At 39.0% G+C, this 25,214-nt stretch overlaps 3 protein-coding genes across 17 annotated transcripts in view; 1 reads left to right on the forward strand and 2 right to left on the reverse strand.

Moving 5' to 3' along the window:
- Window positions 1–6,164, reverse strand: part of AGBL3 (ATP/GTP binding protein like 3) — a 142,667-nt gene extending 136,503 nt beyond the window's left edge. For 6 of the 8 annotated variants that reach the window (XM_033194665.1, XM_033194662.1, XM_033194660.1 and 3 more), the window contains exons 1-3: window positions 5,689–6,140; window positions 4,685–4,792; window positions 3,385–3,445 (exon numbers count right to left, since the gene is read on the reverse strand). In XM_033194665.1, coding sequence (XP_033050556.1) covers window positions 3,385–3,445; window positions 4,685–4,792; window positions 5,689–5,823 — 304 coding nt within the window. In that variant the 5' untranslated portion in view covers window positions 5,824–6,140. Of the gene's footprint in view, window positions 1–3,384; window positions 3,446–4,684; window positions 4,793–5,688 lie in introns of those variants that run through there. The other 2 variants (XM_033194661.1, XM_033194666.1) reach the window with 2 other exon arrangements.
- Window positions 1–8,829, forward strand: part of CYREN (cell cycle regulator of NHEJ) — a 188,927-nt gene extending 180,098 nt beyond the window's left edge. Inside the window, exon 4 of the mRNA XM_033194683.1 lies at window positions 8,797–8,829. Coding sequence (XP_033050574.1) covers window positions 8,797–8,814 — 18 coding nt within the window. The 3' untranslated portion in view covers window positions 8,815–8,829. The remainder of the gene's footprint in view (window positions 1–8,796) is intronic.
- A 1,834-nt stretch (window positions 8,830–10,663) lies between these two features.
- The window catches only part of CALD1 (caldesmon 1), a 236,683-nt gene continuing 222,132 nt past the window's right edge, over window positions 10,664–25,214 (reverse strand). For 7 of the 8 annotated variants that reach the window (XM_033194671.1, XM_033194670.1, XM_033194675.1 and 4 more), the window contains 6 exons: window positions 24,900–24,943; window positions 24,707–24,788; window positions 21,207–21,344; window positions 20,690–20,785; window positions 15,914–15,994; window positions 10,664–12,966 (listed from right to left, as the gene is read on the reverse strand). In XM_033194671.1, coding sequence (XP_033050562.1) covers window positions 12,961–12,966; window positions 15,914–15,994; window positions 20,690–20,785; window positions 21,207–21,344; window positions 24,707–24,788; window positions 24,900–24,943 — 447 coding nt within the window. In that variant the 3' untranslated portion in view covers window positions 10,664–12,960. The remainder of the gene's footprint in view (window positions 12,967–15,913; window positions 15,995–20,689; window positions 20,786–21,206; window positions 21,345–24,706; window positions 24,789–24,899; window positions 24,944–25,214) is intronic. The other variant, XM_033194672.1, reaches the window with a different exon arrangement.

The raw sequence follows: 25,214 nt of genomic DNA on the forward strand, positions 1-25,214 counted from the left end.
GTATGACTTTGTTTGGGCAAGGCAGCCTCTTTGAACATAAATCTTACTACAGGTCAATAACTAATAATATCACCTGCCCTAGCTACTTATCAGGATTGTTCTATAGACTCATTCATCCAACAGATACTTATAATGCATCTACTATGTGCTAAAAACTATAAACAGACAATTGCCATACAGAGTGAAAAAAACAGTGTCCCTGCCATCATGAGCTTAAACTGTAGTAGGGCATATATAAGTAGGAAAACAAGATAATTTCAGTGATGACAAATGCTACAAAAATAAAACACAGAAATATAGATGAAGATTAGAAACAGGAAAGTGGGAGTGAGAATGCTATTTTAGATAGGGTGGTCAGGCAAGATTTCTCTGAAGATGTAACATGTGAGCTGACACCTAAATAATGAACTCAGCCCTGGAGTAAAGACTGTTCTGGCTGGACACACTCTAACAAAGCTGAAAGGCAAGCCTCAAAGTAATGAAACTGATCCACAAGCAAAACAACTGCTTATCAGGACAAAGTTCAACATTCTTTAACTGAAGACAATAAAATCCAGCAACCACATGTAAAATTCGTAAGTTTGTCATTCAATCAAAAGTTAATGAACAAGAGTTCTAGTCCTGCTGTGGCAACATAAGTCTTACACAGGCCTTCTCTCTCACTAATTACAACTAAATTCTAGGTAAAATACAAAAACATAACTATCCAAAGAATTTGAAAAGTAAACAAGAGCAGACTGTAGAGTTAAAATTTAGAGAAGCACTCCCACAGGAAGGTGAATCCAGCCCCTTGTTTGCTCTAGTGTGCTGAATGAATGTTTGCTCTAGCGTGCTGTACAGAGCAGTGCGGTGGTGCAAATGGCTAAATCTCAAATAGAAACTGAGTCCTTTTTTTCCATTTACTAAAGTTTGGGGTTATTTTTATTATAAATGTTTGATTCCAAAATGCTTGAGAGTAGTCTTTTCTTTTTCTCTTGAGCAGAATAATTTAGTCACACCACCCTAACAATGATAATATCCTATTTAGTAATTACCTACTATGTGCCAGAACCAGTGCTTGGAAGAGATACAAACATTGATAAGACAGCCTCTGAGATCAAGGCGTTCTCAGTACAGAGAGAAGGAAGGAAGGGTTAGGTGATACGATATGGCAAGGGCAATCACGCAGGCATATACAGGATGTCATGGGAGAATGTGGTGGGGTTGTCAGTAGTGTAGAGGTTGAGAAATTCTGAATGACTAAAAAATGACATATGTACACACACAATAAAATAAAAAAAAATTCCTTCTCCAAATCAGAAAACCAGTCTTAATCTTAACAGAAGAACCAGGAAAAGGGGTCCTTATAGTGTGGAGGGAACCTGAAGGGAAGAAAGGAACCAGAGAAAGGTATCTCCTAATCCTATGTATGAGCCCACAGGATTGGGCTAATCCCTGAGCTATGAAAGCAGACATACTCTCAGAGACTATGAAAACTTAACTGAAACTTTAACCACCCCCCAACCCACACACAAATGTCTCTGCTCAATCCCTGAATTACACATGTGCAAGATAGTCCCAAACCAATACAAGGAAAACTTAAGAGAACTAAACAGGGCTTTGAACCATCTATACAAGTCTCAAAACCCCTGAACTACACTGGCATGGGAAAAAAACAAATAAGCATAGCAAAGGCTTAGAGATGAGAAATGAGATCTGAATTATTATCCACAGAAGGGGTGCCAGAACTTACTGTTTAAACCTAACTGGATTGATTGCCTGCTAGAAGAAATACATTGACCCAGAATCTACACAACATCGCATGAACAACGGAAAATCAGGAATAGGACCAGTTCTCAGGGCAAAAGGCAATCAACAAATGTTAACAACAAGATAACCCAGATGTTAAAACGATCGGACAAGAAGTTTAAAGGAGTCGTTACAATTTTGCTCCATGAGGTAAGGGAAAAACACACTTGTACTAAATTAAAACGTAAGAATTCTTGGCGAAGAAATAACACATTGCTGGGAATGCAAAGGGATATAGCCACTTTCGAAAACAGATTCACAGTTTCTCATACAGTATATATTTAGCATATAACCCAGCAATACTATTCCCAGGGATTTACCCATGAGAAATAAAAACATGTTCACACAAGGACTTATACAAAAATATTCACAGGAGCTTTATTCATTACAGCCCCAAACTGGAAACAATTTGTGCATGAATGGATGGCTAAATGGAGACATTGTGGTCTATTCACATAATGGAATACTTCTCAACAATAAAAAGGAACTACTGATATATGCAACAACATGGATAAATCTCAAGAGTATTATGCTAAATGACAGAAAACACAAAATGTATGATTCTGTTTTGTGAAATTCTAGAAAAGCCAAATATGGGGGAGGGGGGGAGATGCAAATAATTGGTTGTCTGGAGCCAGGGGTGAAGCCTGGAAGGAGAGGATCTACTGCAGACAACAGGAACACTTAGGGGTGATTAAATGTTTTACATCGTGCTTTTGGTAATGCTCTAAACAAAGGAAGCAACATAAAGGGATTACTATAAATGGGCAATTCATACCAACTAAGAATATGAGTAGATAATAAGCCTGTAGAAGTAATTCTCAATTTCTCTAGCAATCCCAGAAATGCTAGTTAAAGGAGTTATCCCCTGTCTTCTAATAGGTTGGCAAAATTTAAAAAACAGAAAAGGGTAGCAGGGAAAAGTCCACAAAACAATACTATAAAATTTCTATGCCTATGGGTATAGATATGTGTAATGCAAAGAAGAAGTTCTAGAATGATACACACCAAACTGAGAATGGTGGTTATTTCAAACAGGAAGATTTATTTTAGGATGGTGGTAAAAGAAAAAAGAAAAAAAAGATAAAGGCCTTAACTTCAATTTCAGAGTACTTGTGATACATATGTAAATATTGAGTAAAGATATTTTAGCATTTGAAAGTACAACTCTAAGTATAAATCTTTAAAAATTAAGTATACATCAAGATGCCCACACACATGTTCAGTTGCAAATGAATGACTTTTTATTAAGGAGACTCTTTAGGCAATATACTTTGTTTAAATGAAGATGTACTTCTAACATAATCTGTCCTTTATAACTGGAGTCATACACTCAATACAATTAAAGAAATGACAGGGTAAATCCTTGTTAAATATAAGATAATCACCACTTTCATTTATTATATTCTAATATAAAATAGGTTTACGTAAAACAAACCTGAAAAGTTTGAATTCTGCAAGTGGATACATTTCTTTCACAATCTACTAGAATAATCATTCCCTATATTATTCAATCTGACTTTTTAGTTTCCTCATCTTCTTTTTTATCCACTCAAGGTTTTATACTAAACAAAAACTATATGAATAGGTTCAAACCTGTTAAAAGTGCACACTGATGAAAATCTTCACTTACAAATTTCATGAACATATCCTCATCCTAAAATAAGAATTTAAAAATATTTCTCTTTAAAAAACCAACAGTTTTCAAATCCAGATTTTTTTACATCTATTTTAGTACTTGGGATTGAGTATATGTCTTTAACCTTTAATAAACGAGAAAATTAAAGGATTATTATCCGCTACTGGTCTCAATGCACCCAACACTTCAAATATCCTGAAACCTTAAAGTTTGCATCCTTCATTCCTCCTCTTCCACTGGGTGTCGTCATAATAATGACTTTATGGAAGGAATAAAGTTTAAAGATTCTTGGTAAACCTGGGAAAACAATTTAAATTAAAAATAAAATTGGCCGGGCGTGGCAGCTCATGACTGTAATCCCAGCACTTTGGGAGGCCAAGGCGGGTGGATCACCTGAGGTCAGAAGTTTGAGACCAGCCTGGCTAACATGGTGAAACCCTGTTTCTACTAAAAACACAAAAAATTAGCTGGGCGTGGTGGCGCATGCCTGTAATCCCAGCTACTCGGGAGGCTGAGGCAGGAGAATCCCTTGAACCCAGGAGGCAGAGGTTGCAGTGAGCCGAGATTGCACCATTGTACTCCAGCTTGAGCAACAAGAGCAAAACTCTGGCTCAAGAAAAAAAATAAATAAATAACAAAAAGAAAAACACAGAAAGTCGTAAATCCTTTAAGTGGTTAAAGTAAGCTTTAAGAGCTTATTTCGGGACATTAGTTTACATACATAATTTACACTTTAATAAAATTTGAAGGAAATATCTCAGAATATGTAGTAGAAACAGACTAAAGAACTTTAAATACTACATTTCCACCCCTTTTTCTCCTTCCATGTCCCTTCTTTTATGACATCAGAGCCACAATAAACTGTTTTGGTGATACATAACAAGGTTAGAACACGGTGGTTCTACTATGATTCATACTATGATGTAACACAATCCAATCAGCACATATAAGAAAATAAGTGGACACCAATCCTAAAAACCCTACTAATAATTTCATACACAAATTTTAATAAAACCTAGAAGACTCTTAGCTAAAATATTTTCTCAAAAAAATACAAATACAGTTTCTCTTTCTAGACAGGGCATAGTGTTCCCAGTGATAGCTTAGCTTTTTCAGCCAAATTATTTCCCAACTTCAATGACAATAATTTAAACATCCAATTGATTTTTATATCCAATTGACTTTATAATACTTTAATTGGGGATTTATATAATACAAATTTTATCTCCAAGTAAAACAAAGTTGAGGAAAACATACCGATTCATCTTCATCACTGATTGTTCTGTCTGAATAGTCTTCCTTTTCTGAATCTTCTGACATCTCTTCCAGTGTTTGACTTGAGATTTCTTGTAATACACAGGTGGGCTGTAAAACAATTTCTAAGGAAATTATTTGACAGCTTTTCTTTTCAAGCTGTGTTTACTACATTAAATGAGTACTCAAAAATATATTCAATTGTATTTAACAGTCACAACAGTCTTCTCTAAAAACTAATTAGAGTACAACTAATAACACCTTCAATTTCAAAGATTTAAAGGAATTTTCCACGACTATAAGGGACAACAACCACAATAACAGACAAATCAAGTAAATCATTTAATTAAAAGGAATTTCCAGAGTATACAGTCAAGTCATTCACATTTTATTATATTTACAATTCAATACTACACAGCAAGTTCAGAATGATCCTGAGGCATTAAAAGATAATGAATTTAAAAAATTAGTCACTTTGTGAAATGTAGCAATATAATTTTAAGTTTTCTCCTTGATTTTCACTTGATCAAAAGTTCAAGTGACAAGACTTTACATTTTGATTATCATTCTGTAGATACTGTCTGTTCTAATATTCATTTATATTATTCTTATTCTTAGAAATCTAAATAGCTACCAGAAAGTTGTATTGGTAATGACCACTACCATTCTATGTAAGTATCTTCCCATGTGGTTAATATTAAGACCAGGGAATAATCGAAATTTCTTGTCAAGTTCCCATCGTTCTTGAGAGACCAAAGGACTCGACAATTGCAAATCTATTGGTTTACGCCCCTCTCTACAGAAACCGTGTTTTGCAGCGTGGACTACATATAAGTTAAGTCCAAGCTCTATGGCAAATCACTGTCAATGCCACGGAGCCGACTGTCTCATAGATGACACTTTCAGTCCTAAGAAACTGAAGTTTTTGCCTGGGCATCACAACTCCACATTTGCAAAACCCGACTGGTGTAAATTCCATTCCTTACAGGTGCACACGAAGTGCTGACCTGCTGCGGATACAGCTCTGGCCTCAGGAGAAGTCCCTTATTCACCGGAGCTCCGCGGGTGTCTTCCACCACTGCGGAGGAGGGGCAGGTGCGGGCGCGTCCACGCTCAGCCGCGTCCCGACAGTACCAAGGCATTTTTTGGCGGGAGGCAGGATGAGGCCACAACTCTAGGCTGCCGAGTTCCTTCCCGCACTCACTCCTGGCCACCAGGGTGTGGGGAAGCGCTCATTTTCCGGGGCGTGCTCGCTTCCCGCACGGGGCGCCCCGCCTTCCTTCTGCCTACCTCACCGTCCCGTTGGGGCCAGCACCTAGATCCTGGCCGAGTCCTCTGGTCAGGCCAGTCGTCTACAATATCTCGGGATCTAGCGGAGAACCCAGGGTCCAGCCGCTAGAGGGTACGCTACTACTGGAGATCCGCAGCCCCAGCCACGCCCCCAACTCTCGTCACCAGGCAACGGGTCCGCCCTCGCGAGACTTCGACCAACTCTCGGAGATCACCTACAACCAGTGCGGAGGAAAGGAGCCTTCGCAGGTTTTGGCCCCAGGAAGTCGGAGCCCAGAGCATGCTGGGAACTTGGGGTGGGCAGCAGGGCGGTCAGAGAGGACGTCTGGGAGGCTTTGGGGTCTGTCGGAAGAATTTAGGAGCGTGGAAGGCCAGACAGCTAATAATTCCTAGTCGAAGTCTGCACTTCGACTGTTGCCTTAGAGGAGGCATGCTGGTTAGGACTGCACTTTGGAGCCCACCTGACTTTTAACAGTGTGACAATGGACAAATTAATTACCTGGACTTCTTGGGTACAGTACTTGAAACTACTCCTTGGAGATATTAGAATGTTAAAAAGTACGTTCGTCTTGATTTTTATACAGACTGAGTTCCATTCTACACAGTTGTGTGATTAATTCTCTTTATTAGATTCTGGAAAATGAGGCTTTTCTCCTTAAATACTAAATGGAGAGTCATAGATGAACTAGGGTGAATTCTCAAAAATTATCAGCTCAGAGATTCTTTATAGCAATCGTCAGCTAGCATGTTTAACACTGTTTTCCTGATCACTGCAAATCACTATATGTAGTCTCATTTAATTAACAGATGTTATTCATGAACATCCCATATTGATTTTTTCCCTAATTTTTAGCTCTACTGGGTAATGTAATGTATTTGGAATAGTTTTCCAAGTACAGCTGGAAAGAAGCCTAGATTTTGGTGATATAAGAATGTAAATAAACACTTTTCACAAAGCATTATATGCCATGAGATTTGTGATAATGTAGAAATGGAGATAATGAATGGCAGCAAATTTGAAAGTAGAATAAAGGGCAAAGCACTATGGGTTAAGCATGGAAATGGGTTAATATAATTTCTTTGTATTTTGTAAGTTTCTGAAAATAAGTGTTTTGAGGTCAGCAGTTTAAAAGTCTGAACCTTCCAGATTAGACCTTGGCCAGAGAATATTAATAGAGTATATCTTAGATCAACCTCTTGAAAAGTCGCTCTTATAGTTGAACCTTGTTTTATGCCATACATAAGTCACTAAAAGTGACGTGCACAGAGAAATCTTTATATATGTAATCTGTTTTTCTGTTGGGTTTTAGTCATGGCTGTAAGCCATAGGATGTCAACTGCACAAGGTAAAACTGAGAAATGATCTAACCAGGTTATACAAGAAATTAATGGCAGAGCTGAGAGACTTAAGTTTCATGATTTTTAGTCAAAATAGTTATATTATCACATATCAAGTAATCCATGGGAAGAAAAATGGTCTTAGTGCATAATTTTAAAACTTTAGGAATTTTTTTTTTTTTTTTTTTTTTGAGACAGAATCTCACTTTTTCTGTTGCCCAGGCTGGAGGGCTGTGGTGCGATCTCAGCTCATTGCAACCTCTGCCTTCGGGATTCAGGTGATTCTCATGCCTCCCCACTAGCTGGGACTACAGGCACACACCACCACTCATTTTTGCATTTTTTAGTAGAGACGTGGTTTCACCATGTTGGCCAGGCTGGTCTCGAACTCCTGGTGTCAAGTGATCTGCCTACCTCAGCCTCCCAAAGTACTGGGATTACAGGCATGAGTCACCGTGCCTGGCCAAAAACTTAGGAATTTGGCAAAACTTTGAAAATGATATTCATTCATTATTTTATTAGCAATTTTTTTTTTCTTTTTAAAGACAGCTCTGTCACCCAGGTTGGAGTGTAGGGGCACAATCATAGCTGACTGCAGGCTCAAACTACTGGTCCCAAAGGATCCTCATGCCTTGGTGTAACAAATTTACAGGATGGTTGCTGCCTACTAGGGACAGTTCACTACTGCAAGGAAAAAAACCAGACATTTATTGTGGAGGTTACGTTCTGGTGGGAGTAAACAAACCAATGATGATAATAAAAATGATATCACTCAGACGATAACTGCTATGAAGAGAAATCAAGTGGGGAAAAAAAAGAGAATAGGGGGTGCTGCGGGTGGGGGGCCTTGCTAGGGTTGCTGTTTTAGATGGAATGGCCAGGGAAGGCCTCTCTGGCCAGGGAGTATTTGAGCAGAGGGATGAACCACAGGATGTCTTACGGGGAGACTCTGCCAGGCAGGGTAAGCAGCAAGTACATGGACCGAGAAGTCTGTGTTATGAACTACAGTTGAGCCTTGAACAACTCAGGGGTTAGAGGTATCATCCTCTACATAGCTGAAAATCTGCGTATAACTTTTGACTTCCCAGAAACTTAACTACTGAGAGCCTACTGTTGACTGGAACCCTTACTGATGACATAAACAGTCGATTAGCACATATTTTGTATGTTATATGTATTATGTATTGTATTCTTACAGTAAAGTAAGGTGAAATGTTATTAAGAAAGTTATAAGGAAGAGAAAGTATATTTGCTATTCATTACATGTAAGTCATCATAATGGTCTTCATCTTTGTCTTCACATTGAGTAGGCTGAGGAAGAGGAGGAAGAAGAGGAAGAGGAGGGGTTATTAACGTTTTTCTTTCTTTTTAAAGACAGCTCTGTCACCCAGGTTGGAGTGTAGTGGAGTTGCTGTCTCAGGGGTGGCAGAGGTGGAAGAAAATTCCTGTATACTTGGACCCACATAGTTCAAATTCGTGTTTTTCAGGGATCAGCTGTATACTAAGCAGTACTATTTAGCGGAAGCTTAGCTGGAATCAGTATCATTTTAAGGTAAGGGACTTCACAGGGATTTTTTACTTGCCCAAGTAAAATTGAAATGGTTTGCTTAAGCATCTGCTTTTTTTTTTAAATTCTTTCTTTTTAACTTACTCTCCTATTCAAAACAGTAATATGTACTGGAAATGAAATCATTTGTCTTTAAGTTAATGTGGAAGTAAGGCCTAGAATAAACTTCTACCAAGGACTTTGTCTGAATTTTTGTTCCCCTTCCCTGTGATCTCACCAAAGACGGTTACTGGACATGCTCCTTCTATTGCCAGCTTCTTTGCCAGCTACTTTGTCACCTAGGCTGGAGTACAGTGGTGCTATCAGGGCTCACTGTGGCCTCGACCTCCTGGGCTCAAGCGATCCTCCTGCCTCAGGCTCCTGAGTATCTGGGACTACAGGTGTATGTCACCATGCCTGGCTTTTAAATTATTTTGTACAGAAAGGGGTCTTGCTATGTTGCCTGGGCTGGTCTTTGTGGGCGGCAAGCAACCCAGGTGCCAAGGCAAGAGATTGAGGGCACGAGCTGTTCCAGTATAATAAAATATATAAAATAAGAAGTTATATTAGACATAGATCATAGATTTGATCATATATGAGTATCATTAATCATTAGTTTGTAGCAATTACTCTTTACTCCAATATTATAATAATCCTTGCTCTACAATTATAACCTAGAAAAAACCAGGCCATACAGAGATAGGAGTTGAGGAGACATAGTGAGAAGTGACCAGAAGGTAGGAGTGCGAGCCTTTTGTTATGCCTGGGCAGGGCCACCAGAGGGCTCCTTGGTCTAGCGGTAACGCTAGCGTCTGGGAAGATGCCTGTTGCCAAGCAGACCGTGGTCTGGCAGTAGCGTCAGTATCAAGGAAAAACACCCGCTACTTAGCAGACTGGGAAAGGGAGTCTGCCTTTCGCTGGAGGAATATAGAGAAGACTGTACTCCTCCATCTCTTGTGGAGGGTCTGACATCAGTCAGGCCCGCCCGCAGTTATCCGGAGGCCTAACCATCTCCCTGTGATGCTGTGCTTCAGTGGTGACGCTCTTAGTCCACCTTCATGTTCCAATCTGTACACCTGGCTCTGCCTTTTAGATCACAGTAGCAAATTAGTGAAAGTTAAAAAGTCTCTGATATGCAGAAATAATGGCATAAGCTGTCTCTCTCTCCTTTCTTTCTCTCCGCCTCGGCTACCAGGCAAGGAAGGGCCCCCTGTCCAGTGGACACGTGACCCATGTGACCTTACCTATCATTGGAGATGGCTCATATTCTTTACCCTGCCCCTTTATCTTGTGTCCAGTAAATATCAGTGCAGCCTGGCATTCGGGGCCACTACCGGTCTCCGCGTCTTGGTGGTAGTGGTCCCCCGGGCCCAGCCGTCTTTTTTTTATCTCTTTGTCTTGTGTCTTTATTTCTACAATCTCTCATCTCCACACACGGGGAGAAAAACCCACTGACCCTGTGGGGCTGGACCCTACAGGTCTTGAACTCCCGGGTTCAAGCAATCCTCCTGCCTCCCAAAGTGCTGGGATTACAGGCGTAAGCCACTGTGCCCGACGATAGTTTCTTTTAGGAAGGATTTGCAAAATTCCTCTTCAACCTTTTCCATACATGTTTGATCAGTTGTCAACATAAAACCAATTTTCTGTACTTTGTTAGATAATTTAAAAATATGAAAATGCTTTTCTTCTTTAAAGAGTGAAACCAAGACTCAACCTGAAATATAGGTTTTACTGTGCCATAATCTTTATTACAATAGACATACTTCTCAGTATCAATATTGTACATAAAAAGAAGTGAGGCAAAGACATTTTGCAGGAAGGAATTCCATTTATTGTGGATGCGTTCTCACAATATATGTTTATTGGAGCGATCAATTATCAGTGAAAAATATCAAGTGTTTATAAAAGTTTTAGGAATGGCAGATTCACAGAACATGCTAGTCAGCTTGCAGTTTTACCTCATAAAGATAACAGAGAATTATAGTCAAACCAGTAAACAAGGAATTTACTTTTCAAAAGATTAAATCCAAACTGAACAAAATTCTACCCTAAAACTTAACTCCATCCAAATATTGGACTAAAAGTCAGCAGTGATACATTCTCCTCTGAACTTTAGATTTTCTAGAAAAATATATAACAGTGATCAGGAGAAGCTCTTGTTCAAAAGTACAGCAAAGCAATGTTACCTCACCATAGGCCTTAATTCAAACTTTGATCCATTTCACTCCAACGATGGGAGTCAATGCTACCTGGGACATTTGTATTTGTAAATTCTGATTTAGCTTATTGTAGACTTGTGCCTACTCTGTCATGAGTGTTTGACTTCTGCATTCTTCATGGCTTTCCTTCCTTTGGCCTAGGTTTGCTAAAGCTAGAAGATTCAACTGCTCTTTACAAACTTCTGAGGAAGATAGACTTTGTAACGCAGGGGTCACTTCTCATGCCAGCCCTGCCCTGGTTGGCTCTTCTGAAGGAATACTGTAGATAAGAAAATAGTTATTTGGGAGGATCCCTCAGTGTAGTAGGAATTGAGACTAACACAATTTTGGTTAAGTCCACTGAGGTATGAGTTTATATAACTCCACTGTACGTATCCAGCTATACCAGAACATTTTTGCCAAGACACTGGAGGGCTCTTTCATTATCTACTGTGAAGAATAAAGACTTAGAGGCTATAATAAGATCTGGATTGTTGTATGTAAAAATCATGAGTTAAAAAAGACTTGGGGGAGAAAGTAAAACTAGTAGAAATTACATATAATTTTGAAATTTCACCACGTTGTCAACTTACTACAAGTACCAATGACAAATAAAGGTAGAAAAGTTTAATTTAAAGAAATGTTTCAGAGTATATAAAGATCAAAGTACTGTCATGACTCCTCAACACTGGATTTTGCTCACTTCTCTGCTTGCAGACATTTAGCTAAAGGTAGTCTTTGTTGAGACTCATGGAATTTCAATCTGTACAATATTGGCACTAAATTTCTTGTCTTTCAATTTTAGAAAAGGAAGAGACCTTATGACCTATTGTGAACTTCATTGTTCCTAATAAGTAGGCTTTGAGCTTGGTCGAGATGATAGCATTAATAAAATTCACACTGGACTTCAAGAATGCATTTAATTATAAACTAAATACTATGTCTTTTAGAAAATTTCAACTCCTTGTGACACTTCTAATCTCTCTTCTTTTCAATACGTTCTTCTTATAGGTCATCAGGCATTGAAAACATATTGATACCTATCTGCCATGTTTCTATTGGCAAATATGAAATATTAATACAATATTGTGATTTTTTAATTTTTCAAAAGCTGTGATATTGGCTAGTTACAATGACATACTACTAAATATAATAGTCTAGCACATAAAAAAGCATTCTACCATTAGTGTGTTTGTATATGTGTATGCACATACATACATACATGAGTTATCTAAAATGTGGTTCAGGCTACTATCACTACTAAAGAAATCCACAAAACAACCAACCTAAAAAATCAGTACCACTGTCAGCTAACATAATAATGTAATTTAGATATGAATCACCAGCATGAAAAAAAGTAATACCTTAACAGTACATTTCCTTTTTTTTTTTTTGTTAAAGACAACCATTACTGCAGTATTTCAAATCTGAAATGGGTTACTTTCAAAAAGTGTTACAATTGCCTACTAAGATAATTTCTTCCATGCTTTATTATAAAGTGCAGAAACAACATGACTTCTGTATTTAAAAAAACAAAAACTACGGTTCATTTTTCTAGATACTGCACACATTCCGCAGGCAATTTTAAACTTGGATCTTCTGTTGACTTCAGATGTGGTTGGTATCACTGTTCAGACACAGTTACGATGATCAGTAGAAAAGTCTCTTTCACAGCATGGGTTTCTTTAGAAACAGGCTCCTGTGCAAAGGCAGTACTTTTACCATGAACATCTCTAGACTGTGATTATTAAATATAGTGATAATATACATGGGTTTATTGGGATACTGAAAAATAAAAGAAAATGAACCCAATTTAGTAAATCAACATAAATACAAAACAGAGCAAATTAGCCCTCTACAACTGAGCTCGTCCCGCGTCTTGAGCTTGGGTTCTTTCTTGAACTGTCTCAAACCTGCCAAGAGAAGAGAAGTTGAAATTGACAGCCTGCAGTGTTTCAGGCAGTTTTTATAGTCAGAAGAAAAAGGAATAAAAGTATGGCAGTAATAAATATTTATGAAAGGGAGGATTATTACTGGCATTCCATTCAAATATGATCTTTCATTTTACTTTTTTAATTTTTTTGAGACAGAATCTTGCTCTGTCACCCAGGCTGAAGTGCAGTGGTGTGATCTCAGCTCACTGCAACCTCTGCCTCCCAGGTTCAAGCAATTCTCCCATCTCAGCCTCTTGAGTAGCTGGGGATTACAGGCGTGCACCACCGTGCCTGGCTAAGTTTTGTATTTTTGGTAAAGACGAGGTTTCCCATATGTTGGCCAGGCTGATCTTGAACTCCTGACCTCTAGTGATCTGCCTGCCTCAACCTCCCAAAGTGCTGGGATTACAGTTGTGAGCCACTGCGCCCGGCTGGATCTTCTTTTATTTTATCCTTCCTTCTTAATTTTTTCACTTCCCTCTTCCTGTCTTTCTCTTTATATTCTCTTTTCCTGTCTTAACCTTTGGCCTTGCTCATAGCATTTAGAGTCAAGTAAGTTGCTTTGTTTTTTTCATTTTTAAACTGTACCGTAAGAGCCAAAAATCTAGTGTGTATTCCAGAACAGGCACAAGTGACTGAATAGCTCAGTGAGGGCCACATCAATGTATGATGGTGAAGGAGGATGTTTATCTTTAGTTTTCTCCCATTTTTAATCTAGCAATCTCTATTTTCTCCCTCCTATTCTTACACTCCTACCCCACGAGACTGATCTCACCTCTAGTCCTATTCTTATACCATTCTCTCCCCCTCAACTAGTTGCTAAAATTTTTTGCCAAGCTATTAAGAAATCTTAAAGTATTGTGAATTCAAGTTTTCAAGGGTGTTCATTGTATTCATTTCTAAGGAATGACTGAGTAACAAGAAATGAGTTTGACATTTTGGAGCAAAAGAGCTACCTAATCTGCTACCTCATAAACTCAGTTCTGCGTCTGGTGGTTATATTATTACTACTGTAGAAAGAGGTTAGTGGCATGTGAAAACTCACACTGTCACCCTCCTACCTTGTACTGCCTACATAACTGGTGCTACATAACTCCAGGGAATACCATTCATGTTTGTATGTGAGTGATGTTCTCTGAGTCTGACCATTTTATATCATCTTTGTTCTACTTTCCAGAGCTCTGGCTAGGAGGAATGTTATCCAGGAGGAATGTTATCCACTATTATACTAGTGATGATGGTCTATAGCCAGCTGACATCCCCTTTTCAGGGACTCATTCTGGGACTCATAAACACTGGGACTGCCATTCTGAGAGGTCAGATACCTCTCAGAGGTCTGAGAGGAGAGCCTTCTGCTGTCAACGTTCCTCCCACAGTGGTATATGGAGAATGTCTTCCTGGGAACAATTCCATGGGTTTGGGCTACTTACACTGCATGGCTGACAAACCTGCAATGCACTAATAGACTAGGCTAGAATGGTCATAAAGGCTTAGGTCAACAAGCTCATTCTTTGTTTAAAAAATAACAAAAAAAAGTTCTTTTCTCCCCTGCCACCAAGAGAAAATTATAGAAGGAATTGAACAACTATACATTTTCTCGTGAATAGCATCCTAAAAACGAAAGTACCATGTATAATGGTTAAAATGTAGGCTTAGATCAGACTGCTGGAGTATCAATGCAGGCTATGCTACTTATTCACTGTGTGACTTTGAGAAAGTTACTTCATCTTTCAGTGCCTCATTTTTCTCAGCTGCAAAATGCGTATGATACACTACTCACCTCACATGGTGACTGGAGGATCAAATGAAATAATGGAGGGTAAGAAGGTAGAAGGTTGTCTGGCATACAGTGGGGTGCTCACTTAGCGCTAGTAGTTTGCAATGTGATAATTACCAGCAGGCACTTTTCATATGTGTAGCAATGACTTAGAAAGGCTAATGAATTTCAATGGAATAAAAGCATAATGCATAGCTAATAGTGAAGGTGGGGTAATATGTTTAGGTAGCTGCATCAGAACTAAGAACATGTAGAAAGTAGGAAAGGGAAGGTAATTCTCTCACTGCAGTGAATTGTAGTGATTCTCTAGTTGCCTTTGATGTGCTCTTTAGTCCTGAGTTTGCTTAAGAAGTGCTTCTGTTTAAATCAGCCCATAAGCAGCCTGTTCTAACCTTGCTTATCGTCCGTCTCCAGTTTCTTCCTTTTTAATTTTCTTTTTATTGAAGGAGAAGACTAGGTCTATTACTTGAAATGGGGAAAGGCTACAGTTGGGAGTTGAATGAGCTCATTGTACCACAAAGGGTCCCATTTGCAGTCTGAGCATCATTTAGATGTTCTTCAGAGCCTCCTTTCTGAAGAATGACCATATCCTTTGACTAGAAGACTAAAAGTAAGAGGAACCCAGTCATTCTTAGCCATTCATTTTCATAGGGTATTAAATGGTTGCCTTACTCTTGAATATTATTTTAATTTTTTTGCCATAGCAACCCTGAGTCTTAGGCTGCTGGCAGTGGCAATATAATCTAAAATGGTTCCAGAAAGCGGTTTTGGAAACACTCAGGGAGACAGATGTTTTCCCCAAGTGATCTTTAAATGACTGTGGCACCAAGCTGGGACGTTGTAAGGAAACGTAGACCATAGTATCCCATGCAGGCTTCTGCTGCCAACGTTCCTACCACTGTGGTGTATTGAGAATGTCTTACTGAGAACCATTCCATGGATTTGGGCTGTTGATGTTGTATGACTGACACACTTGCAATGCACTTTTCCTTTCACTGTGTTATGTACTGGTCTTTTAGACACTGATGAGTGTGCAGACCTACAAATATCTGTAGGTCAGCGATATTTCTCATCTGACTCCAGGACATTATACTACAGCATACATCAGGAAAACAAACCTCCGAAATACTAGTCCTCCCAATGGATTACCTTAGTGGGGGAAGTGACCTTATCCACAGATTGCTTTTCCCAGAGGTTCCGCTTGCTGGATACGTCTCCTGGTCTCAAGTCCTGATAAAGAGAAAGCAGAAAAACATCGATAGGTGGCCATTTATATTTTCCAGCCAGCTCTAAATAAATGGCCACATCTATTGTTTATTTGAATCAATTTGTTGTTTAATACACTTTACCCCAGTGATCTGAAATGGAATTGAAAGGACCATCAGCTGTTGTTTGATTTTTTTTTTTTTGAGACAGAATCTCACTCTGTCGCCCAGGCTGGAGTGCAGTGGTGTGATCTTGGCTCACTGCAACCTCCGTCTACTGGGTTTCAAGTGATTCTCCTGCCTCAGCCTCTTGAGTAGCTGGTATTACAGGTGTGTGCCACCATGCCCGGCTAATTTTTTTGTATTTTTAGTAGAGATGGGGTTAGCTGTTGTTTGATTTTATATAGACCGTGACATGTCTTGTGATATGAGAATGGGCTGGAACTATAGCCTCTGGGTCCTTGCCCTTTACCAAGGACTTACTGTTTATTGATCAGTAAAAGTGAAACAGGAGCATGTTTAAAATAATGTAGCCTCATTTTAAATTTCTGCACTCTTACAAGTCAATAGATCATAGGTTATTTAAAAATAATTAATTTGGGGTTTGGTAAGCATTTCCTGAATCACAGATGAACTCAGTTAGTACTCACCTCTTTTCCCCCAGCCCTTACTACTTTAGTGCACACCAGCCTGACTGCCAACTGCCCACATGGCACTTCTCTGCCTAGGGACTTTCTCTGGGTACAGATGCCCGTTTTGCCTGCCCAGAAGGCAGGCTGGAAAGTTCAGAGAGTTATTATAAAATCTCCAGGAGCAGTCCTCAATGGCTGACTGGTGAATGTTGGTGCAATATTATTTCTCAAGCTCACTCTCGCCTCAGCTTGGGTAACTCTGAAGTATGTGTTATCTGGTGGCTTCCAGGATTTCCTCCGTGGGATTAAGGTTTAACAGCCCATGTGGGGACTTGCTTAATAACACCTTCTTTGCGGGCTGCCTTCTCCCAACCTCACACCCTGTAGTGTTTTCTTCACCTCCATGTAAACAACTTGCTCTGGAATCATTATCTTGGGATCCGCTGCCAGGTAGCCCAAACAAAGTCACTTTTCTTTCTTCTTTTTCTTTTTTGAGACAGAGTCTTGCTCTGTCGCTGAGGCTGCAGTGCAGTGGCATGATCTCGGCTCACTGCAGCCTCTGACTCCTGGATTCAAGCAATTCTCCTATCTCAGCCTCCCGAGTAGCTGGGATTACAGGCACAAGCCACTATGCTCAGCTAATGTTTGTATTTTTAGTAGAGACAGGGTTTCACCATGTTAGCCAGGATGGTCTCGATCTCCTGACCTCATGATCTGCCCGCCTAAGCCTCTGAAAGTGCTGGGATTACAGGCGTGAGCCACTGTGCCTGGCCACAAAGTCCCTTTTCTAGCAGCACCTCCCTCACCCTAAAATCATTTTGTGTCTCCTGAGGGGCAAATGGGTAATTCAGAAGTGGATCAGTAGAACCCCGCAAATATAAACATTCATCACAAATTGAACCCATGCGAGAAGATGACAGTTGATGACATGTGTAAGAACATGTGGAAATCTTGGGATGGAAACACTAAAATATGATCGATAACAGTTATATAGCTTAGGGTCTTTATTTACTACCTCATAATTAATTTCATTTGGATAAGGAACCAAATTTCTGTTTCAATTTACTTTTCTCCCAGCATTTGCTTATGTTAGTACTTGGCAAAAGGTAGTGTGTAGAAAATAAATGTGTTTTACTGAAATAGTAATGCTTATTTTGGCAAACCCTTTTCTCAGGAGGAAGGCAAAGCTAACAGCAATTGCATTTACCCATGGACACTGATCTAAATGGACATATTTCTGATAGATAGTATTGAGATTGTAACACCGAAAATGCACAGTTAAATGATACCATGTGAAGCATTTCAGATTTGCCTAAACTTTACTGAGTTTCTGAATTTCCTCTGTGGCATAAATTCCTGATATTCTATTAGAGAGTTACACCTATTTAACTTGGAGCCATTAAGCAACAAATCAGATTATTTTTGTAGAATTCCACTACATTTGCCAGCGTAGGTGGAAGCTGCCAAACTGTCTGGAAGGCTGTTTTAAAATTTTGGAAACTATAATTAGGAACATGCTGAGGGAAGCTCTGGAAAGCAGCTATTATCACTTTGTTTATTTGACTCACATGAGACAAATATTTTTCCTTCTCATGCATGTTCTTCTACCTAAGAAAATGGATTGGACTTCCCATAAATCCTGCCGATGAATCTTTCAAGATCACTTAGAGAGTTTAAAGAGTCCTTTTAAGAAAATATTAACATCCGAGTTATAAGTTGGCATTTTAAATCAAAGGGGAAATATAAATGGAATTACCTGACCAGACTACATTTTAGAGAAAGACCCACTCCGGAAGAAGAGGGAGAAATGAAGGCAGGAGAAGCAGGTTTCCAATCAACCAGAGACCAAAGAGTGAGGAACAGAAGATCAGCTGAGAAAGACATTGTTGGTTTTTTTTTTTTTTTAAACAAAAAGAAAGACAAATTAGTTTTTTAATTGCTGTGTAACATGTAGTTTAGACACAAAGAATAGACAAACCAGCTAAAACAGACATACTCAGAATTGAATTGCAGTTACAAAGTTATACTGAAATCTTATAAATTCTACCCACAAATAGCAAGGGACATCCCAGTAGCAATCTGGTGTATTTACATTGATTTCATAGAACTTTCTTCCATCTGCTTTTCATTCGGGAAGCCATGCCAGTCTACAAAATCTAATGGGAAGAAGGATGTCACTAAAATCTATACTAACTGCCATGTTCTTCTTTCCTATTCTTCTCCACCCTCTAGGGGATGATCTAGCGAGTCACATACTAATTAGTAGGTAAAGCAGGCAATGATTTTGTAATTTCTCTGCAATAGTTTTTTTTTTTTTTTTTTTTTAGGAGGCTGTCAGTAACCCCAGAACATGGTGTATGTTTTGTTTTGTTTTGTTTTATTTTGTTTTGTTTTGCTGTGGAAACCTGGATACAGTTATACCTATCATAATAATAACTGAATTTTATATTTTTAACCTCATTAGGATGTCATACAGATGATGGTAAACTTCTAAGTTTACAAGTTCAAGTGCCCATAAAAGAATAGGGGGCAAGTTCTGGATCAATGTTTTGAGTTTAATCTACAAAAATGAAAGATTGGAAATATCATAAACATGCAAAAATTAGCATCTCCTCCAAATATTCCATACTTATTAAAGAGGGAAACACAGATCTTTCTCTCCTTACTCTCTTAAGAGTTCCTCAGTAGGTCCATTGACTGCCTTGTTTTTTATATGTATATTTGGGGGAGAGGGTCCTTAAATTTCGTTAGGTTTTAAAGGGTTCAAAAAGGGTTAATAATCACTGGTATGGAACCACAAAACTTATATACACTGCCATGGCTTTGTTTTGTTTTTGAAAATAATTTCTACTCCCTTATGTTACCAGCGATGCTTGGAAAACTTGAGGCATTAAAGAGCGCATAACTTTTGGGTCTAGTTTCTTGCCTCAACTGTATCCTTTTATAAACCCCCATTCTTGTACCTATTGAGAGGGGGAGGAAAAGTTGCTTTTTTCAGTGTGTGAAGATTTTCCAATTGTAAATTGGGTTGACATTAGTTTATACCTCCTGTGAGCCTTTATGCAAAGAATCTCGGGGTGTATATTAACTAAATGGTTCAAAGAGTTGTGTCCAAGAAGGATTTGCAAACATTTCCATTTCTTCCTTTTTAAATTGGAAAGTGACAAAAGTCAGTGACTTTGGATATTATATATGGAGCCAACAAATGCAATTAAATGGCATGGAGCCAATGGATGCAATTAAATGCACAGAGGCCTAGGATTGGAAAGTTTTTCTTCTTCCTCTAGAATGTAGGATTATGACAGTGGACTCTAAGCTCCCTTGAGCACCAACAAAGCTATAAAAGCAAACTTAACAGGGAAAGCTCAGCAATATACAGTGGGGAGCTTGATACTTTTTCTTATTATAATGACAAATGCCAGGCAATTGTCATATACATTCAACGAAAAGGTGAAAAGAAATGTAGTTTTAGTAAGATAGCTGCACTTAATAAATAAAGACAATTTTAAATTCTCAAAAACATCATTCATAACCAGTTTTTCTAGTTTCCAGTTTCTGACTTTCCTGAGGAGGTGTTGACAACACAATTAGACCAATTATTTCAACAACTACCCAATAACTGCATTTTTGTGCCAAGTTGTAAAAACTAGGGAAATTGGAACATATGGGTTCCCAATAGGCAACATACATATTCTTTTGGGAATAAGTTTAGGGGTGCTCCTGACAAAGAACTACCCAAAATGATTTGACCTTTCATTTTCAAACTTCTATCTAGAATCTATAGAATAGAAGCTAAACAAATAGACGAGTAAAGGGTCTAAATTCAAACTGCCTCAATATTCTAGCTGATTCCTTCTCTCAGTTAGGGTGTAGAGGTGATTATTTGGTTCCATTTTACCCTCTGAGTAACCGCGATGCAGCTTCTTAGAACAGCTGTAAATCTGAACACTTTCCCGTTTGTTATTCATCAGGGAAAGCAAAGAACAGGAGCACTGCCATTCCTAGGTAAACAGAACAACTGCTTGTTTTCTTCTGCTGATAAAAGCTGGGAGATCAAAGAAACTCAGAAAAACCTGAAGGTTACTTACAGAAGGTTTGGGAGCAAGTGACTTGTTTCCATCTGGGGTTTTAGTTAGCCATTCATTGATGCGGCTAGAAACCCCTACCTTCAAGCCAGCAGTTTCCTACAAAGGGACAATCATCCAAAATATTAGAGAATGAAGTAAACTTTACCTGGGAAGGAATTTTCAAAGCAAATTCAAAATATCAGTAAGTATAATTTCACATAACCATAAACCTTAACACTTGATATTTACAGAATATGTTATCTGGTTTTCTTTCCCTTGTAACTCGCCCCACTCCAACTTCAAGGGTGGACGTTTCAGCTCAGGCACTTTATTTGGAGTACGATGGCCGAGGCTTAGTACATCATGCAACCTCAGGAACACACTCTCTCTGAGCTTGCTTTTGTGATCATTGCAAAACAAAATACAAATTGCACCTTCTTCACTGCTTTTATTATTTACTAGTGTGATTCCTAAATCACAATCAACATGAAAAAGCATGTGCCCCTCTACACTGAAAAGACAAAAATCAGACGCTTACCTTATTTGGTGTGCCTGCTGCAGTGGGGGATGAAAACACATTCCCTTTCTCCCACATACTCTTGATATTGCGTACACCTTCAGCAGGAACAGGAAGATCCGAGGCTGCCGGCTTTGTAGGTTTTGAGCTTTTTGTTCCCTGAAATTTGTGAGTTATTTTTAGGATTGGTGCTGGGAAGTTTGTTCCCATGAAATTACAGGGAATTTATCTTCCTCAACATTATCATCTTAAAAATTCATTGTGTAAACCCCTTCACCAAAAATGAGAGTGATAATTTCTGTTTTAAAACTTTATCCTGATGACATATGTCCCTCAAAATAAACCATCACAGCTAGATCAGAGGATCTTTCAAAAATGAAATATGCTGTTTGTTGGACACCATTTATTGTGAAATTGATATTCTACTTTGTTTCTTCAACAGATACTTTTTTTTTTTTGAGACAGGGTCTTGCTCTGTCACCCAGGCTGGAGTGCAGTGGCACAATCAAGGCTCACTACAGTCACAATCTCCAGGGCTCAAGTGATCCTCCCACTTCACCTTCCCGAGTAGCTGGAACCATAGGCCTCTATTTTGTAGAGAAAAAAATGAAAAAATTAGCCGGGCATAGTCTCTATGTTGCCCACGCTGGTTTTGAATTCCTGGGCTCAAGGGATCCTCCTGCCTCGGCCTCCCAAAGTGCTGTGACTACAGGCATGAGTCAGTACACCTGGCCTCAACAATACTTCTTAAATGCCTACTGTATGAAGGGCACTTTGCTAGGCTCTGGGGATACAGTGGTGCTCAAAACAAGACAGTTGGGAGGCTGAGGCAGGAGAATCGCTTGAACCTGGAATGCGGAGGTTGCAGTGAGCCGAGATCGCACCATTGCACTCCAGCTTGGGCAACAAGAGCGAAACTCTGTGTCAAAATAAATAAATAAAATACAAAAACCAAAAAACAAACAAAAAACAAGAAGACAGTCAGCTGCAGTGGGGTTATATTTTAATAGAAAGGAAAGATAGTAACTAGTTATACAAGTATTTATTTCACATTGTGCTAAGTGCTATGAAAAATGATGTGCCATAAAGCATGGCACACAATCGGGTGGCAATACTTAGTTTGGGGGTGCAACGAAGGTTACTCTGAGGAAGTGATATTTTAAACCAGATCTGACAGAAGACTTGAAAGTGGCAAAGTAAACAGGAGCAGCAAACTCCATTCCATGCAGAGGTAACAGCATGTGCAAAAGTCCTGAGGCAGGAAAGTGCTAAAAGATGGAAAGACTGAGCTACCCCTGCATGGGAAATATATTGGAAGGAGGAAAGAATGAATGTAAGTAAGAAAGAAGTGTATTCAAGACACTGCCAGCAGTAATGAAGGCCATACCCCAAATGGCTCGAGTTTCTCCTCCAGTCCTGCTCTGTGGCCTGTGCCTATGTTCAAGAAGGCACAGCCAGGATGAGTGGCACCATTATGAGGGGCCATGGCATAAAGAACAATCTCATTGGACTGTGCAAAGTTGAAAGCTGCAGTCTTGGTTTCATTACACCTATTAGTGCTATGACCAACTCAACCACAGAAAATAAAGATCTGCAATCTATTTTATATTTTAGTGGACATTTAGTCTTGTAAATCACATCTTTAGTGTTAGGACTTGATTATTCCTTTGATAAATCATCGGATGCCTCTCTTTCTTATTCCCTCATATCATCTGTAAACTATTATATGTGTATCTCCACTCTACAATATAAAGAAGAAGAAAAAATCAAATCAAACTGATCCAATTACTTTATAGCAGGTGCTCTGATGTGCAAGAGGCTAAAACCAGTGACTAAAGTCTACACAAAGGAGAAAAAAGCAGGATCACGTCTTGATCAACGACACCTTCCTTCTTGGCGCTTTGGTATTGGGAAATACACATTTCCAAGTAGAATAAAACCCCCAGGTCAGTTGGGTGGGGGAAAAAAAGGTGGAGTAGATAGACACATAAAACTGTGGTCCTTCAAATATAAAACAATCAGTTTGAAATTGATGATGATTAAACTTGGGTTGGCTATCATCTTTATATTATATTATACTACTATTTTTATTTGATAATAAAAGGTTTTTATAAACAGAGGATTAAATAAGATTGTGAGAGACCTATTCAAACCACATATGGGAACATATTTTATAAGGAATTAGGGATATTGAAAATATACATGTGAATATATAAAAAATATAGTTAAATACTGGCCGGGCACGGTGGCTCATGCCTGTAATCCCATCACTTTGGGAGGCTGAGGAGGGCGGATCACCTGAGGTCAGGAGTTTGAGACCAGCCTGGCCAATATGGCAAAACTCTGTCTCTACTAAAAATACAAACAAAAAAAAATTAGCTGAGCGTGGTGGTGGGCACCTATAATGACAGCTACTCAGGAGCCTGAGGCAGGAGAATCGCTTGAATCCAGGAGGTGGAGGTTGCAGTGAGCCAAGATGGCATCATTGTACTCCAGCCTGGGCAAAAAGAGTAAAACTCTGCCTCAAAAAAAAAAAATGTATTTTTATATATACTTTTATATATATATTTATATTTATATATATTTATTTATATTATATATATATATATATATTTTTTTTTTTTTTTTTGAGGAGGAGTCTTGCTCTGTCACCCAGGCTGGAGTGCAGTGGCGTGATCTCGGCTCACCGCAAGCTTCGCCTCCCGGGTTCCCGCCATTCTCCCGCCTCAGCCTCCAAGTAGCTGGGACTACAGGCGCCCACCACCTCGTCCGGCTAGTTTTTTGTATTTTTAGTAGAGACGGGGTTTCACCGTGTTAGCCAGGAGGGTCTCGATCTCCTGACCTCGTGATCCACCCGCCTCGGCCTCCCAAAGTGCTGGGATTACAGGCTTGAGCCACCGCGCCCGGCCATTTATTTATATTTATATATATTTATATATATATAAAAATACCAATAAACCCATTTGTTTAAAAAAACACCATTTTCATTAAACAATATTCAGGCTGAAAGTAGAAAGTAATTTATTTAAAACTCTTCTAAAATTTATCTTTATTACTGTATTTCTTAGAACTTAGAATTTCAAAGTGTAATAAATCATTAATATTCTAACACTATTGGTGGCCGGGTGTGATGGCTCACATTCGGCTTTGGGACGCCAAGGCGGGTGGGTCACTTGAGGCCAGGAGTTCGAGACCAGCCTGGCCAACAGAGTAAAACTCTGTCTCTACTAAAAATACAAAAATTAGCCAAGTGTGGTGGTGGGCCCCTGTAATCCCAGCTACTTGGGACGTTGAGGCAGAAGAATTGCTTGACCCTGGGAGGCGGAGGTTGCCGTGAGCCGAGTTTGCCACTGCACTCCAGCCTGGGCAACAGAGTGAGATTCCATCTCAAAAAAAAAAAAAATTTCTAACACTCCTAGGGCTATTGGACTTGATTATTGTCCTAAGTGTTTTTATGATCTTCTATGTAGTCAGAATCTATTTCTGTTCAGCGGGATCATAACGCTGAGGACAATTCTCACCTCAATTGCACTGGTATACTGCTCCAGTCGGCTGTCAATCTTGGAGACTACTGCTGCTTGATGGGTCGATTTGACACCACTGCTAAAAAAGTAAACACATAACGTATAAAAATGTGAGAGAGAATCTTCCCATACATATGCTAGCTGATTAGTTCAACTGAATTAGTTCAACTGAACCATCAACCATATTTACCTTTTCTGCACAGACTTATTCAAAAATTCTGCTCGCTCTTCTATCTAGGAATTGCAAAAGAAAATAAACCCAATTAATATTTCAAGCTTATAAGCAGTGTTTCTCAGCCCAGACCAATATCATCCCTGAACCTGTTAAATAAACACACCAAAGAGCATATAAGGGTATTTGAGTTACTGTGCATAGATCTGCTAGAAAGCAAAACTACATATAAGGTATCTGGTAGTGAGATTTGGGGGAATGAAGGTAGGATTGATACAGGATAGAGAAAATGTGTAAAAAAAAAAATCAAGTTTTCAAGGCAAAATAAAGACC

Source organism: Trachypithecus francoisi, unplaced genomic scaffold, assembly GCF_009764315.1.
Source record: "Trachypithecus francoisi isolate TF-2019V2 unplaced genomic scaffold, Tfra_2.0 Lachesis_group4, whole genome shotgun sequence".
NCBI classification, from domain to species: Eukaryota; Metazoa; Chordata; class Mammalia; order Primates; family Cercopithecidae; genus Trachypithecus; species Trachypithecus francoisi.